The sequence below is a fragment of the Conger conger genome, chromosome 8 (assembly GCF_963514075.1).
Source record: "Conger conger chromosome 8, fConCon1.1, whole genome shotgun sequence".
Taxonomy (NCBI): Eukaryota; Metazoa; Chordata; class Actinopteri; order Anguilliformes; family Congridae; genus Conger; species Conger conger.
In genome coordinates, this window is record NC_083767.1 from 52,217,602 (window position 1) to 52,236,347 (window position 18,746).

At 38.9% G+C, this 18,746-nt stretch overlaps 1 protein-coding gene across 1 annotated transcript in view; it reads left to right on the plus strand.

The window, feature by feature from the left end:
• Positions 1-15,267, plus strand: part of pcloa (piccolo presynaptic cytomatrix protein a) — a 76,731-nt gene extending 61,464 nt beyond the window's left edge. The window contains exons 25-27 of the mRNA XM_061250694.1: positions 9,602-9,739; positions 10,368-10,513; positions 11,127-15,267. Coding sequence (XP_061106678.1) covers positions 9,602-9,739; positions 10,368-10,513; positions 11,127-11,270 — 428 coding nt within the window. The 3' untranslated portion in view covers positions 11,271-15,267. The remainder of the gene's footprint in view (positions 1-9,601; positions 9,740-10,367; positions 10,514-11,126) is intronic.
• The last annotated feature ends 3,479 nt before the right edge of the window (positions 15,268-18,746 follow it).

Genomic DNA, 18,746 nt, shown 5'->3' on the forward strand with positions numbered 1-18,746 from the left:
TGTCGTGAAAAGGTTTTTTTTTAAATAAAGGGAAATTTTATTTAACAGCTTGGGTGGCATTTACAGCCTGCCTCTTTCATTTAAGGCTGTTTTGTCCAGAAATAACACAACAGTTGTTCCCCTAAATCCACTCGGATTACTGTGAAAAACTTTTTTTGAAACGGAGTATGGTTTATCATATTTTATTGGTTGTACAGCATAGAAGAATCAAATAGCTTTGATGTGTGTGTCTGGCTGGCACTGAGATAATAGTGGTAGAATGGTTATGAATCAGGAATTATCTGTAACACTAGTCCAAAAAGACCAAGCTTGATGGACAACCTGTCACTAAGGGCTCAGTCAAGTCTGATTCCAAACCATGTAACTGGCATCCAAGTCTAAACCAAGGCCAAGGGTATCAAGACAATTTTACAGATTCAGCTGTTTCGGTGATGTTCTGATCACAGTAGTTCGTAAAAAGTAAAAACCTTTGAAGTGAGCTTTTGCACAGAAACGCACTTGTTTTGATTGCCAAACTGTGCGATTGCCGAATTGGCCGGCTCACACTCGATCTCTCGGTTCTCAGCTTAGCCAGCTTGCTAATGGCATTTCTTCTACCTTTCTCTCCTTTCTCAGTGGGTGGTGCACAAACATTCTGTCACTCGGCAGGAGATGAGTTCTGCCAAAGACATGACGAGGACGTAGAGCATTCCAGGGTTTGCCAGGGTGAGCTTAGGTGGTGATTTTCCATCCAACATAAAATGTCATTCAGGCAGGCAGAGACCTCTAGGTGGAAGTAAGGAAAGAACGGATTGAACGTCATCGGCACAGCTATGATATGACAAGCTCTGAGCAGCGATGACAGGACCAAGGGATTTAATGTCGAGGGAGAAGACGATGGGACCATGAACTTAAACTTAGTGCTTAGGGTTTGGCAGCAGTAGCAGAACAGAACTAGGCCTGTAACCGCCAGGTTTCAAGTGTCCCAGCATAAACATGACTGCTTCACTCATGAGCATGGAAGCTACATTTACCCAGAACTGCTTCAGGAAATATCCGGCTGGGTCAATTGATAATATGTAAAATATGATCTATGTAAGTCACACGGGGCCGAGTAAATAATGGTGAACATGAATACATAGTAATGAAAAATGAAAAAAGAATGCTTTGTGATGGCCTACCCTGGGAATAGAAGCTCTATGTGCCGTTCCACGCCGCAAGCAGATAAGCCAGGAGCCAATACAGGTTTATCAAGCATGTCATGATCGTAATTCTCTGAGCTGTCAATGCTTTCAGCGGCAGACCCCGACTACGCACCGGCCCTGTATCTCCCCAGATGGGAAATTGCTTACTTGAGCGGCGGAGATACAGCCACAATTCTCCGCCTGTTTCCGCGATACGTCGCGTAGCGCTGATCCGCATCCAGGCGGCGGCTATTGGAGTAATCCCCCGAAAAGTCAGGATTCATCAGCGGCGTAATGAAGTCCGCGTTGGAAGGCGTGGGGGTTGGGCTGATAAGGGGATATCTGGCTATCGATCGCCCGCTCACTTTTCAGTGGAGTGGAGTGCAGATGCGATCGTTTCCTTTCTGCCGGTTGAGGGGAGGCGTTATTCATCGATTTAGCCTCTGGTGAATGTGTTTACCCTCCTTCCTCAAAGCCTGGACTGGAAGCTGTAGCGGGAGTAATGTCCCTGTGACATGCTGCTGTTGAGTTATGGTGCATAACTCATTTTCTCAGCAGACACCCTCATTCAGGGCACCATACATATTACAGTACAAAGAAGCTTATATATCCTGCTTTTTTACAGCTGGACAGTTACGGACACAGTTCAGCTTACGTGCTCTGCTCAGGGCTGTGACAACGGTATATCATACAGGATCCAGCCCCTCTCATTACAAGCACAGATCCCCACCCCTTTAGCCTCACTGATTCTAAGCATACCATTTTTATTTGTGTGCCTTAAGTCTAGGGTTTTCTGAGAACATTTGTCTGGATTATCAGTGGAGGCAGGGTTGTATTGGGTAACCACCTGGAAGAGGGATTCATAGCATAGGTAAGAAGTGATGAAAACTATTGGGAGGTTTACTCTTCTGGACAGCATGGTGCCCAAGCCCTGCTAAACCGACTGCAGCTGAAAAACCTGACCCGACCTGGCATCTCACATAGCCTTCAAACGGTTAAAAACCCACATTTCATTTTCTCACTTTCCATCTGGTTGCCACTGCTTCTTCTGTCGAGCGCTTTCTCGCCTGTGCGTGACACGAATGAACAACATCTGTGCAGATGTCACTTCAGATATCTATATTCCCTCTCTTTCAGTCAAGTGCTATTACCCATCTTCCTCAGAGAACGAGGGAAAGATTTCACTCATGAAATGACAGGCAATTTTAATGCTGCAAGCTATAACTAGCTGTAATTCTATTTAATGATTCTGAGAAGCTGTGGATGAGCTGGATGCTCGTAAATCAACAGAGTACATGCTTACAAGCGGCTCCTTGGAAGCTTGGGTTTTTAAAATCAGTCGCCATGAACACAGTCACAATCTGAGCCCGACACTGAACACAGAAGCCTGAATGTCACTGCATCAACACTGGCCTTTACAAAATGGAGTCCACCACAGCCAGACAGAATTGGGCATAACTGGGTTACTGCTCTGTGGCTTGCTGCAGGGCAGAAATGTCACTTGTGCGGATTACAAATTGGGATAAAAAGGGCGTGAAAAATACTTTCACAATGGAATGCGCTAAAAGCAAGTTTTACAAACAGGCGTTGATCAACTATGTAGATATTTTAACATTTAAATGTACATAATGTACAAATAATACCGGTTGAATCATTTTGACATAATTGCTTTAGTAAATATTTAGTGTATTTAACAAATATAGGCTATAGGAGGTCTTGTTTGTAGAGTCATATAATAGATTGATTGCTGAAAGGTAAAGTGAGGCTCTTTAGAGTGATGTAATAGATATGGAGCTCCCAGCCACAGGTGGCACTGGCACGGTCTAGATTTGATCTCAGCTAACTCAATAAGTCACCCAGAAGCCCCCAAGAAGAGGTTTTAACTACATCTGAAATAACCATAGAGATTTACTGGCAGTGCAGTTAAACATTCAACTAAAGTTGATGAGTCACTTGGAGAAAAATTACATTTTGTCGACACCTTGTGAATGTTCTTTGAAGGCAATTCATTTATCTGATTGTGATTATTAAATTGCATTGCCAATTGATTTAAATAAAGGCTTAATTCTATAATGGCTATTCTGTGACTACAATGCTTATCAAAGTTTGGCTTTTTATTAGGTTAGAGGATTTACAGCAGCGGGTATTGTAGTGATCTCAAGCTACATCCGAAATAAATTACAGGTTGAATACCCTCCTACCTCTCCTGTCAACACAGTCCTTACTAATGGTGTCCCGATTGTGTGTCAGAGATTTTTTATAAAACAGAAATTAATAAAATACCAATTTCAGTCACGACAACCTGGGCTGTTTTAGTCATGTTCAAAGGCAGACCTCATTATCACCAGTGACTGAAAAGGGAATCATCATTGTGACTTTTAAGAGCCGTCTGTTCAGAGCTGCTATATCCTGAGATGTCAGTGATTTCTCCTCCTCACACCAATAGCAGGTGCCAACTCAGTTTGCTTGAATGAAGCTTACGCCTACTTTGTCTTGGCATTACAGAATGCCTGCAATCAAATAAACTGCAAGTGGTACCTGCCTGGAGAAATCACATCTCATTCCTCATATTCATATTAAAAATGGTTTCCCATGTTTTTGCAGTCCAACATTTGTAACTACCTAAATGACAGATGCATTAAGAGGAGCATGCCACATCTGACCTATTTCAGTGCCCCTCAACCTCTCATTAAAGAATGTAGTGCTTATGCATTCCGTCTCTTAGCCTCGAAGATAGGGTGTGAATATAAACTGTTCATCAGTGCTGTTCAATGAAAATATTCTGCTCGAGAAATGTCATAATTATGTTTGAGAAAAAGAATTAGGGAGATGAATGATAAATGAAATGAATCAGGACATTCAAAGGACTGAATATGAAAGTGTGTGTGTGTGTGTGTGTATGTGTGTGTATGCATATGAAAGGACTGTATATTAAAGTGTTTGTGTGTGTGTGTGTGTGTGTGTGTGTGTGTGTGCATGCATATGAAAGGACTGTATATGAAAGTGTTTGTGTGTGTGTGTGTGTGTATGTGTATGTGTGTATGCATATGAAAGGACTGTATATGAAAGTGTTTGTGTGTGTGTGTATTTGTGTGTGTTTGCATGTGAATGGACTGTATATGAAAGTGTTTGTGTGTGTGTGTGTTTGTGTATGAAAGGACTATTTATGAAAGTGTTTGTGTGTGTGTATGAAAGGACTGTATATGAAAGTGTTTGTGTCTGTGTGTGTGTGTGTGTATGTGTGTGTTTTCGTGTGAAAGGACTGTATATGAAAGTGTTTGTGTATGTGTGTGTGTGTGTTTGCGTGTGAATGAACTGTATATGAAAGTGTGTGTGTGTGTGTGTGTGTGTGTGTGTGTGTGTTTGCGTGTGAATGAACTGTATATGAAAGTGTTTGTGTGTGTGTGTGTGTGTGTGTGTGTGTGAAAGCAGTCGAACACAAGTCGGGCCATGGGAGGCAGGGCTCTAAAAATAGGCCCACTGAGCGTGTGCAGATGGCTCCTGTAGTGAAGGTGGGGGTGCAGGGTAGACCCATCATTGGGCAGCGCACTCGCTGCCACTCCGGAAATGAGCTCCCTGTGGGGCGGCTCACCCGATTACAGCACCCTCAGAGCCCGCTGCACCTCGTTAGCATTAGCACTTAATGACCTTCCTGCCATCTCCAGGCTTCCCTCTGCACTCCTGCGGATACCAGCCTCGGTCCAAGATACTGGCCACTCAGATCAAATGCAGACGGGATCTAAGAGACCCGCACGGCGTGCCTCTGTATCTGCGGGGTCTTTGAAACAAAATGAAGAATATATAATTATGTGATTCTATCACATTCTTTTGTATTATTCCTTATTTTTATTCTATCCCCACAGCCCAATCCTCATTGTAGGCCCACCCCTGCACTGCAGCTTTCCACAGTTGTCTCAATGGAAGTGATGACTCACAATGAAATGCAGCTAGGCACGACTTCTTGTCGTTCTGCAGAACGCAGGAACTTGATCAACCGATCGTCACTACTGAATGTTAAAATAGGATAAACCCCTTTGACTTAAAGAGATAGTTCACTATTGTTATTTTATATATTATTTCAGTTAAGGAACTCAGTGTGTTCTGTGTTTCAAGCAACTCCAAAATAGCTTTTACAGAGATGTTATGTTTCCAGAGTATACTATTTCGGAGCAGATTAATGTAATACGGTCTATTCACATTTATAATGCAAAAGAAATTGTGTTGAACCTCATCATAATTGGAAACGTAACTGAATGACAGCATTGTCCAGTGATGAGAGTACCCACTAGTTTTTCTAAAATGAAAAGGGAAACCATTTCAGTATCCTCTTCACAAAAATAATGAATTAATCACATTTATATCAATACACTGTAATGCACCAAAGGAGGGTCATTCAGGGCTATAAAAATGGTTCGCAGTTTGAAGAGAAATGTTTTGTATTTTGTTCAAAACTGTTTTCAGTGATTCCACCTTCTGTTGCGTCAATGCAACATCCTGCACAGGACAAGCTGTTCTGTGGGAAGCAAATCATTATTTAATTATTTGGCATTTCTAAGGTGTGAAATAAACTGAAGCAGTTCTGGGTAAGTACCTGACTGGAGGGTAGAACAACAACCATGACCTCATTAGTTATGAAACCAGTTCTCCTGTCAATATGCTACACAGCTGGATGTATCACCACCGCTTTCACAGGTCTTGAGGCATGTGCCTTAATGGTGGTACTTAATTATTTGATTGTAAATGTTTACATTGTAAACTGGACTTGTATTTTAGGCTTTACATGAATGCTACATGAGTCCTCTGTAAAAAGCCAGCAATCCTTTGAAAAGAAAATTGGAATAAACACCTTTGAAATTGCATAATTTCCCTGGGACTTATTAGCCAGAGCTGGTGATGGCTGATGTCAAACTTTTTGCCTGCAATAGTTATGGTCAATATCATCGCCAATGTAGAAATTTAATTCCCATATTGAAATCCAACAAGAATTGTGTTTTTTTGTACTTACCTACTGTGTATTCATAAAGTGACATAGATATTTATATGTAATCCAGGTGTTGGGTAGGATCCATAGTCTCTATCCATAGATTGCACAGACTGTGGCCAGAGCCGCATGCTGACAGCATCACTTGAATATGCAGAGTATTCCCAACCTCAAACACAACCTCTCTTCTGATTGATCGGCCACTCAGTGCCACGGCTAGCTGCACCAGCTTAGCTGAGCAGTATTTGTGTGAGCAGACTAGTCACTGAATTGGCAGCTGTCTGCTTTTCAGATGACACAAATTCTAATGTATGTGCTCCAGAGCTGACAGAACACTTAGCAGGTTGACATGCTTGCAGGGGCCATTACAAAATGGAAAATAAAGGGGAAAAATTGGATAGAAATGTTTTTACCAAAACATCCACCACCACCACCACTGTCAGATGACATACATGCACTCCTGTCTGTCCTCTAAAGACTTGTAGGTAACACTTTACAATAACACTTTACAATAAGGATCCATGCATACTACTGAAAAGATAATCTGTACAGTTAATGTATTTGTACATAATTAATTCTTGTTAACTACATTAGTTATTGGCAATTCATATTGGAATTAAAAAGTTAGTTCATGTATTTGTTGATAGTTAACTAATCACAAGTTAATCCTATCATTTGCTAATGTATAAATATGAATATGAACAAATACATTAGTTAGTTAACAGATGCATTAATTAATGAAAAGTTAATTTCATGCTTAATGAAAGTATTTGTCCATCATTAATTGAACTACATTAGTTAATGCCAATTCATGAACCTTATTGTAAAGTGTGACCGACTATTAGCTGAGACTGAAGATGTGTATCTTACCTGCACATCAGAATGTGCTGCTTGAGTACCTGGGCGAGTACAGGCATAGCTCTGCATGGCTGAATGTTTATGAGCCTTTCTGCAGTCCTCTGTCCCTTTCTGACCACTGTGATCCTGAGCCTGCCATAAAGCAGGATTTGTCCTGTTCTTTGAGCTCCTGAACAAATACCGCAAGTATTGCCCTGGGGAAGAGCATGTCTCCAGTCAATCTATTTTAATCTGGGCGCTGGCTTAATTGTACGAAGGATATCAAATATTTATGGAGTCAGGATAGATGTTTGCATGCAGCTGTACAGGAGGACCGTTTCAGGAACAGAATAGAGTGCTTGCAGCTTTTTTCTGCTCCACAAATGTTGATTTCTTCTTCTTTTCTTTTTTGCAATTACCTTTAGCATCAATATATTTGTGCATCATCATCAATGTGATATATTTCTCACCAATACACTAAAATTCTGTTAAATTAAAGAAAATAAATAAAAATGTTTTTCCCCTGGTCTCATCTCATTTGTAGAAGGAAAATAAGTAAAAGTGAGTAAGTAGCTATTAGGATGTAATTTCTGTTGTGGGATGCTCCATGCTTTTGCTCAGAATTTTTCGATGTTAGGGGCACTTCCATTGCTCTCTCTGTTTGTCCACAGCACCTTCTGTTTGTCTTCATCTCTTGTTATCACTGAGGACTTTTAAAAGAGACCAGCACACCCCACCATTACATTAGAATAAAGCTGCAAAGCTGCATTGCCTGTTTTCACAGTACCTTCACAGTAGCTATTTTCAGATGAACTAATCCAAACTGGATACAGCATGGCATCCAGTATGTAGCCTGGGGGAGGCTCTGTATGGCTGTAGTTATGTTTCTATTTGAAGTAAATTCCTATGGTGCTGCTCAGATATAAACCAATGATGTAGTGGTTATATGAATTCACTTGAGTAGAAGAAATTATGTCAGATTTATGTACTTGTTTAACAGACTTGAGAGTGCTATTTGTTTATGTATTTGACAGTGGCAGGATATTCTCAGTCTCATAGTCTTCCAACCAACTTCAACCAGGTTTCTATCATAAATTAACTGTTATATAAACTCAGAAACAATCTGCTAAATTAAATAAGCCAATCAAATTTAGCTCTGTATATTAAATACAGCTGGGGAACTACTGCTGCTGCAGCCTAATGTCACAGGATATATTACTGATGCTGCCAGGCTTTTAATACCTCCATCGTTAAACTGACCACATCTGTGGGTATTTCAAACTATGGGTAATTATAGAAATTGTATTGGCTCTTTTTTTGAACCACAATGAGTTTTTTTCCTTCGTTGGATGCCATAAAGATGCCATAAAAAGTTAGACTCGTAAGTTTGAATAATTGCTGATTTCAGTGGGATCATTTTTGCAGTTTAAGTATCCAGATCATGCTAATTTCTCAGAGACCACCGCTAGAGGTCAGTACTCACCCAGTATTGGCTGTGGCACACTGCAGTTTGAAAGCACATTCCCACTATCAGACTGGCGTGGTCTTATTGTGTGAAATGTTTTCAGAGGCATATCACATGTTCCGCCCTGAGCCTTTTGGTTAGTATTCTATTGAGTGACGTCCATTTAGGCTCATCTTCCCTGCTGAAAAAAACAGCTGAAGCTAAGTTTTAAAACAGTTGGTAGCTGGTTGATCAGTTCAGACCAGCTCAAGCTATGCTTTGAAACAGCTCATTTCAAGCTGGTAATATCTGGATTTTACACCAGGGTTTATTGACATATTGCCCCTCTGCTTCACCAGTGGCCACACTTTTTAAGCGGGAGTTTTGTGTCTCCTTCAATGAGGAGAGTTAAGTACTGCAGTCTTTTGGCTTCCTCCTCCTCCTCCTCCTCATCCCTTCAGCAGTATTTTCCAGCTGGGCTGTAACCTCCCACTGTGACTGAAGCCTCAATTCAGTGTGCCATTCACACCAGCACATTCACCTGCTTCTAAAGCACTTTCACAAACAGTGCAGTCAGACAGATGCAGCCACTGATGCAGCGTCTCTTGAAGGCCTTTGATGCTTCATACAACAGGGACAGTACTCAACATGTGATGCTCTTCATAACCCAAAATGCAGACACTTTTGATCAGCACTAAAGCTTTTTATTTTACTTTGTTCTGGCCCTATATTGTGTCACAACTGTGCCAGGCAAGCTATTTCCACACAAGCTATTAGGTGCCAGATGTCATGCTTGGTTATGGTGAGTCACATCAAATGCAGTGGGTTTTCTGAGTTCCTATGTGTTTTGCTGCCTTGATGGCAGTTTCAAAGTGCAGCTTTTCACCAGATGTGTGATTTCTATATGACACTAGCTTCAGTGAAAATGTGTACTCTGTGTGCCATGCGAAGTGGCTTGCCTTTTTATTGTATAAATACTGTATTTTCTCAATGTTTTCCTCTGCTACAAATACAGCAGTGTGATTCAAATACAAATTATGAATGTTATCCCTAGTAAATGTATTTCTAGTCCCAGAGAACTTGTGTGTTTGTGCTAACTTAGTGGTTTTCCACTTCTCTCTCGCTCTCTCTCTCTCTCTCCCTTGCTCTCGCTCTCTCTCTCTACATCCTGTCCAGCAGGAAAAACACAGATGATGGGAGAGATTAAAATAGCACTGAAGAAGGAGATGAAGACAGAGGGAGAGCAGCTCATTGTAGAGATTCTGCAGTGTAGGAACATCACATACAAATTCAAGACACCGGATCACCTTCCAGGTAGGAACATTCCTACCAATGACTGACTATTTACAGAACCATGGTAATACATAATTAAACAAGGAAGCAAGTCATAATAAAAGCATTAAAACACTACATTAATAGCATGCAGGAAGGAGGCTGCATGGAAATTCATCAAAAACTGGGTCAGAGGCCTCTTAAGTGGTGGATCCAGCCAAAGCACTGGTTCTCACTCTGGTGATATGCTCCAGTGTCCAGAGTCTAATCTTGGCCTGGAATCCCATGGGCAGCACATAATTGACCTCAATGTTTTCAGCCAGCAGGGTGTTATAACAAAATGACTTCTCTGGTCAAAAGATTGCCTATGGTCTACATGTGTCAGTCCCAGCACAATTTATCTCAGCAGAGTGAAATGAAGTGGCTTCAAGCAACGCACCCTTCAAATGTAGTGGATGCTGGTCTGCACGCACTCAAAAGGGTTTTGAAAGAACTTTGGAACAGTGGGACAAGCCTACAAATAATTTGAGTCTTTGCAATTTGTGTCATTAATAATTCCAAATCTGGGATAAAATAAAAATGTATGGATTAAAAACAATAAAAAACAAACTGAGAAAATTAGCAAAGAACCAAAATAATAACAAACGGTAAAAACATTATTCCGCTCCAGACCTGTACATGAAGCTCTATGTGGTCAATGTGGCCACGCAGAAGAGGATCATTAAGAAGAAGACCAGGGTGTGCCGACACGACAGAGAGCCGTCCTTCAACGAGACGTTCCGCTTCAGCATGAACCCGGCTGGGCACTCCATCCAGGTAACATCCAGAGAGGGGTGTCCAGTCTAACCCGAAAAGAGCCAGTGTTGGTGCAGGTTTTTGTTTCAGCCCACCACTGAGACACCTGATTCTACTTATCAAGGTCTTAATTGAAGACCATGATTAGTTCATTTGTTGAATCAGGTGTGATAGTGTTGGGCAGAAACAAAAACCTGCTCCCACACCCATAAGATTGGACACCCCTGACCTCAGGACCGCAGGACTCTCACCTACACGTGCACTAGCTAATATATACTCGGCTGTCTAGCAAAAGCTAGCTCAAAGGCCAGAAATCTTTCCTTTAGGCAGGATATGTTGCTGTTATGTTGTAACAACATTGTGAGATTGCAACAGCATCACTCCAGTGTAATGGGGATTCAGTAGTATAAGTGACCACGTGAACACCTGCTACAGAAGGTGTCGTCACCACTCAAGAGGGCACTAAGCACCACAGGGACCTTGATCATTTTCTCAGCGGGTTTATCCTGTCTTTATTGTACAATGTGTTGTACAGTGAAACACCTTACAGTGAAAAACACCAGTGACATTATGTGTTATGCTAGCACGCACTTGGGGCAGCTTTTTTAAGTCTCAACCTTTTTTCTTTCATCAGCTCTTCCTGGTGTCCAATGGTGGAAAGTTTGTTAAGAAGACGTTGATCGGCGAGGCTTATATCTGGCTGGACAAGGTGGACCTACGAAAACGATCAGTCAGCTGGCACAAACTCCTGGCCAGCTCCACTCAGGCCAACTCTTAAGAGGGATGGATCCGGGGGCTTCTGGGGGACACGAGAGAGAGAGGGGGGTGACCTGGAGGCTATCGGCTAAATGTCGACTGCTGCCTTATAACTGGGGTAGAGGGGCAGAGTCTCAGAAAGCAGGCTGGGCTGAATTTATCCCCTGGAGGAACGCCAAGAACTCAGCTACTGTTATCTGTCCCAGTCAGATCAGTGCGAGTGAAAACATCGCAGCACAGCGCATGGGAAAATGGAGCTTGGGGTAAAGGGGATAAGTGCACACGAGAATCCTGGGTGGCAACAGAGCCAGGCAGTCGCCTCCCTGCAGGGAGAATGTATGCAGAACAGACTAGGTCCAGATATGATCTCTTTGCAGCTACAAACTGTCTAAGTGTTACAATGCCACCACCCCCCTCCCCCCACTGAAAAACAGAAGAGAATCAATCCAGAAAAACATCTATGATTTTATTTGCAACATTTCTTCTGCAACATAGTTTCTTGCTGTTTGTATTACAGTGTTAGTGAAAAGGCCAATTGGATTTAATTCCAACTTTTTTATTGTCACGATATTCTGTTAATTTGCAGTGTTTGCTGGGAATGGCATGAGTCACTCAGTGGAGATGCAGCCCATATGATATATCATTTATCTTTTATTGTCTCCATAATTTTGAAATATGGTAGATGAAAGAATATGGTTCAGGAATTTATACAGATATAATGATATAATTTATATAGTATATATTATATATTTATTATGATTTTCAGTTAATCTAAAAAGTTAAATAATATAGATGGATAGTGTTCCTTTATCTTGGATTATGGAAAAAATGCAGTAATTACACAGGTATTTATTTAAAGAAATTTGACTATTTTCTGCTATCCCCTCGTCCTCATTATATATGTATATTTAAATGTACATATCACAGAACTATTATAAAACCATAAAATGTACAAAGCATAAATTATCCAATTTCTTGGGTATAACAGGATGAGTAACACTTTAAACAAAGGCAAGTTTGGTGTGCATGAATGTCATAAATTATTGAATTTCCTCTTCAGAAAATCCCACTTCCATCAAGGAAAACTTGTATTATCAGTAAATGATACATATCTTGAAAAATTTAGACTTTGTACATAGTGGGGTTTTGTTGCTTGAGAATAGATATGTATAAATTAATGTCACAGACAATCCAGTATTAACAATTATTATGTACTGTAAAGTGTTTTGAATGTGAAACATTGAGCACAAATTGATTTAACTTCAATTTATGGGAATTTTCCTCAATGTAAACAATAGAATGAACCACCTTCAATGTTATATTAGATCACACAATGTTCTTGAAGTCAGATGGAGGTTTCAGATCAGACATTCACAAGGGAAATGATGCGTTCCTTAGATACACGTTGTTGTGCTTGTATTACTCAATGACTAGCTGCACTTTGTGATGCTATAGAATGTAGAAATGAGTACACCTAGTATGTCCCACTCAGAAAGGCCTTCAGACACCCAGATTTTAGAACTAAATTAAAATGGTGCTAGCATCAAGTGTTTTTCAATGAGAAATTAGATCAAATGAGGTACCTAGTCAAGCAAAATTTCTCTCTGCTGAATATAATGAATACATACAGTGTAAAATGAATCGATTCTATTTTTCCTCAAAAAAATAAGGAAAGAAATTAGGACAGCATGTGGAGGTTGTTTGTGTTTGTTTGAGCAAGTGGCTTGTGATCTGTTTGTTATTGTCTTTCACATTTGATCCAATGTTCCCCTGAGACCTATTGGGTTGTTAGAGTGAAACCTTGGTTTCCAGAATGATTTCCTTGTTGTCATGGAAATCCCAGACAGTGGCCCTGCCCATCTGCCATTAGCCAACAGTTGTTGGTAACTGGCATGACTGGATAGGCATCCAATGCCTAACACATTGTTTTATGACTAATAAACAAATAAAATCTTCCATTTTGTGTCAAGAGTTAAATGATTGCTCCTCAGATCTTGCCCTATGAAACAACATTCCATGTTAATGTTAAAATGTGTAAATGTCATGTAGATTGCATTTTCTGTGACTTCACAAAGCCAGAGGTTTACTAATGTTGTGATGCAAAAAATCTGGTCCAGATTTGTTAACGTTTAGTTGTCACTCTGTGTACTAAGTGTTATTTTACTGCTGCTGTTATTAATGTGTCAGCCCACCTGCAGTGTCGTTATACAGTATACAGTACAAGCAAGAGAATTGACTATATTTTGTCAATTTAATATCATAATTCACATCAGGTAATTAGGCACAGACAGCGCCCTCTATCACTGGACTGTGGCATTGCTTTGACGCCCTTTTATAATCTTTTTGTTTTGTTTTTGTTTCTTCCAATAAGAAAAATTTTAATTATTTTGATGTACACAGCTAATATTGTGTGTTCAAACTGGCAATGAGAAGAAAGAATAATGTATGAATTCATATTGTAATGTTATATCAGTGGTATAGCACTAAAGCCTGCAAAGACATAACAGACCACAAAGTGGACCCATCAGCTCAGACAGTGTTAAACGGTAAGAGGTTGGCGTCACAGAAAAAAAATCTTTTGACTTGTGCCAACCTAATTTTCTGACCAAATCCATAGGTTCTGTTGAATTCTATGCAACATTGACTTTGTGCTTTGAATGCATTTCCTTGACATATAAAATATCAATGAACATCATTGTCAAAATACCGCATTAGTAAACTAATTTTACTTTCTGTTTGTATATTATTGATTCATTCATTTCTGTTTGTATTTTTTTCCTTATGTTCTACAAAAAAACTGATTATTGTCTGTGAATTAGTGCACTTTAAATTTACATCACTCCAAATGTTTATTTTCCAATGTTCATTTAAGTTTGTTATATGCAAAGTACAGCACAAAGCCTTTAATTTAGTTGTTGAGCTATCAATAGTTAAATAAAAGAGGGAAAATTCAGAAAAAGGGCATTCTGTGGTCAGCAGTACAGCATATTGTGTTTACAGTGTTTTTAAAAATGATTTTCTTTTTCTGTGCTTAACATATGTTTATGCTATGGATAGCAAGTTATTTAGTTTATTATTTCACATCTATTCATGTCTAAGGAGACAATGTCCTGTTTGCCTCAGTATTTTTGAGACTTATTTCTTGATCTTTTTTCAGATTTTAATGTTTTTGGGCACTCCCAGTTTGTAAAAGTTGTATTTTTCCTATATATGTAAAATAATAATAAAAAAGATGTGACATATTCACATACTATTTTATTCAACAAATATATTTACATGAAACTGATTTTTTTGTTCTTTTTTTTCTAATAAACACATGTTTTGGACATGGTCTCCTTAAAATTCCACTTCTACCCGATCTTCAGGTTCCTTTGTCGCTCTGATGTTTACTGGTGTCTGGGAAACCAAGGAGTATTACAGTAGTTATCTTGGAAGTAAACTGTGCGAATGTTTCATTATTTGTATCCTGTAAATATATACTCTTCTTTTTCTACAAGAAGCGATTTAAATATTAATTTGGCTTGGAATTGAGCATGTGACTGTGGGGGAAAAAAATCAGTTCTCTTTAACTCTATTTGTATAGATGTTCAGTGGCGTGACCAGGTGATCATATAATTGGCTCAATAGAGTATTGCTGTCAACCCAGTGAAACTTGTACAGCTGACCCGAGTCTCACAAGACTGATAAAAATATACATATATCTAAACTTATTTAAATGTTTTCACATTGGATGTTGCATGTTTTGTTGGTGGTTTGTTAATATTTTTGTTTCCAAATTCTATATAAAAGAGAGAGAAAAAATGTATAAATTTATTTAAAGCAGTATGCTAACTGTACAAAGATATGCTTGTAAAATCTGTCTGGGTTTTCACTCTATGTAAAAATGAAAAATAAAAAATCTTATGTCATGGTTTTGTGGTTGTACACAGGATGTATTGAGATATTATGCAAATTGTGCTGTAAAAAACGGCTGTTTCCCTGAGTCTAAATAATAAATAATAAAAAAAGATTCTCATCCACATATGTATGGCTTGAAATGGTTTATATATTTTAGACTGTGTGTTGCTTCTTCAGCTGTTTAATTACAATAACTCTCTCAGCTCAGAATGAAGTAATTACAAAGCTACACTAACTTCTCTTCACAATATGAGTTAATTACACATACTACTGTATATTGTTTGGCTGCCTACATTAAAACTGCATGGTATAATGTAAACCTACACTTTAATGACTTGTCTGTAGGATATGAGGTATAAAATATAGCCATGAGATGGAAACTTTTAATCATGTAAAGGTCTGGTCAGTAAACAAAATATCTTTGTTTAAAATATTGAGAAACAAACCCTACTCAGAGCTGAACTAATTTATGCTGCTCCTAGCCATTTTAGGGCAAAATTTGATATGGCTCAAGTAACATAATAACATTATTTTATAACAATTAATTAATAAATCAAAATAATGTACCCTAACCTCAACCCTAATCTCGCCTCAACGCAAACGCTAATTTAAATTACCTTAATCCTAACTTTAAACCCTACCCCAAACACAAACAGATCAACAGGTTTCAGTGCAGTAAATGATTCAGTGTAGTAAACGATTCTTAAGATTGAGACCAAAGATTCATGTCCTACAATTGACAAAAAAATATGAGGATATACCCAGACGTAGCCTAGCCCAAAACATCATACAGATATTTTTTAGAAAACAAACACATAACCAAGAAACAATGTTTTTGTCTGAAGAGAGAGGACAGTCCTGAGATTTTCACAAGCCACTGCAGAACTGGAGTGCATCATGGGGTCCTTGAAGGGAGACACATTGTTTCAGACTGCAACAGTGAATACTACAGGGTAAATACATAGACCGTTTGCTCAATCCACTGTCCACTAAACACGACAGCCACATTAAACACACTAACTGTATAACTGCATAAACACCTATAGTCAGTACCACAATAAGCCACCCTGTTCCCCATAGACACTGAAAGCCTATATAAAACACAGACATAGCAGCAGGAGTAACTGCTGTAAAAATGTGGATGGATAACAGTCAACAACTTTCCTACAACTTCCAGAAATCAGCCTCACTAAGACTCCAGCTTTGAATTCAATAAAGACTTTCTTTTTTTTTACATATACAGGTAGAGCTGTGGGTAAAGAATTTGGTCTTGCCAACACTAACATTTCCATGGCCTATTGGTTTAGAAAAATGCCCCAAACTACCCAGTACCGACTTATGATTCATTTTATTTGAGGTATATTATCATCTTCATTAACAAATGTTTGGCTTTTAAAACCTGCATCAGAACAAATCCTTAGTTTTGTTGCATTTTGTTCAATAGATGATTTCAGAGGTAAAGTAAAGTGAAAACTAACTGTACTTTGCATCCACCAGGGGGCACCATATTCCAACTTATTACCGAGTAAACAGTACAAAATCTTGCATTGCAAAATGCAAAACACTTTTGTTCACACAATTGGGGAATACTGGAGGGAAAAATAAACCATAGCAACAAAATGGCTGGGTTCAGCCTTCATTGTGAGTTTGTCATCTTCAACAGGAGAAAAAAATAAATAAATAAAAATAACAAATAGTTACCATTAGCCAAGATAAACTGCCTGGATGAGCCAATTCGGAGTAGGAAAGGCTTGTTCATATATTTTCATATATTATTATGTTGAAGAATGAACACATCCAAGACTTTGTATATATAGAGTATATTAAGTGATCACGTTATTAGCACTTTAATTAGGGACACCGGTACACCAGCTTGTTTATCTCAAAAATATTGTTTTTATGGCACTCAAAATGTCATAAGTTTTCCCATGGAAACCAGCATGTGGCAGTGGTAGATGCAAGTGGAGGTGCAACCAAAAGCTGCTTTTTTCTCTCACTGTGGTTTATTCCAGTTCTGTGTGCTGCCCTATAGCTTGAGCAATGCACAGGGCACTTTCCAGAGGCTTGCAAAAATCATCTGGCCTTGCAAAAAAGACTGCACTGTTAATCACTTGTTTACAAATTGTATATACAAGGGAAACAATCCCTTGAAACAGGAAGAGCATAGCAAACCCATTAGTTGCTGGTTTCATTGAAATGTATAACGACAGATTTTTTTGTTTCACGCATCACTATACACATTAAAGGGTTAGTGCTAATTCAACTCTAACAGAATAGATATCAGTTCAATGTACTGAAACAGTTGATTTAACAATACACATTGTACTGTATATGCAGCCGTGTATGTTCATAGCTAGCCTAACCACATTGTATTATCTGCTCCTCACCTATGGTTTTGGCTGCTTTTCTACTTTACCTTATGTATGGAATGATCACTTGTATAGGTGATTTGTGAAACAGTATATTCACATTTAAGTTTATGTACATTCAGAGAACATTATTATTAGGTATTTATTATACTTATTTATTGACTCAAACCACCTTGTCAATCCACAATCAATCATTCCACTGTCAAAGGCAGGTAGATCACATTTTTCTTTTGTAGCAAAATGTAAGAAATTGTATTACACATATTACAATTTTGTAGGGGTAAAACACTGTACAGTATTTTGGCATGTGACAACATTGGCATGTGACAACATTAACAATTAAGTTATTCACAGATTATCTGAGACGACATGCTTAAAATGCTACATCAATGTTTAAAAACTATTTTTAAGCCTCCAGTATGCATAATTAAAGGGCCATAACTGAATTAGAAAGAACGCACAAAAAAGCATTTTTAGAGACTGGGCTGTCTAAGCATATCCAAGTGAATTACATAGCCAGATAAGTTATAATAAGCCATCCTATTAGGCTTTGTGAGGGGATTCAAAGCTTGTTCATGAGCATGCTGCTTTTAGGATATTTATTCATTCATACATACATTTTATAAATCATGTGTATGCACTTCTTCAGAACTGACTGCATGCTCAAATAGTATGGAACCCATGCACATTCTATAAACAAGGTCCCAGAAGTGTAAAACGGAGCATGTTTGTCATGTGTAGCTTGCAATGACGTCTTTATTCATTCAACCAGGAATATAGTTGTGGCGCGGCTTTGGGATTCTGCCTCGCTAGCCATGAATAAAGATGACTGAACAGGACCTTTATCAGGCTTCTATTTATAGCTGCCGCATTGAAATCAAGCAGAATGCGTTCTGTTTCTTGACATTTCTCTGAGTGTCTTTGCTTATCTCACTTCGGACTAATGCTCTTGAGGCACTAGGCAAACCCACTCTAAAACACCATTACTGCAAATCAGTTCATTAATGCTGCTTATCCGCTCTGCTACGAAAACTGTAATATTTTTCTGCAGGGCCTCCTGTGATAAACATGGATATATACACCCACTGAGCACCTATATATCTATATCTATACCTACTTATTCATGTGATCATGTGATCATGATCTAATCAGCCAATTGTGTGGCAGCAGTGCAATGCATACAATCATGCAGACACTGGTCAGGAGCTTCAATTAATGTTCACACCAACTAT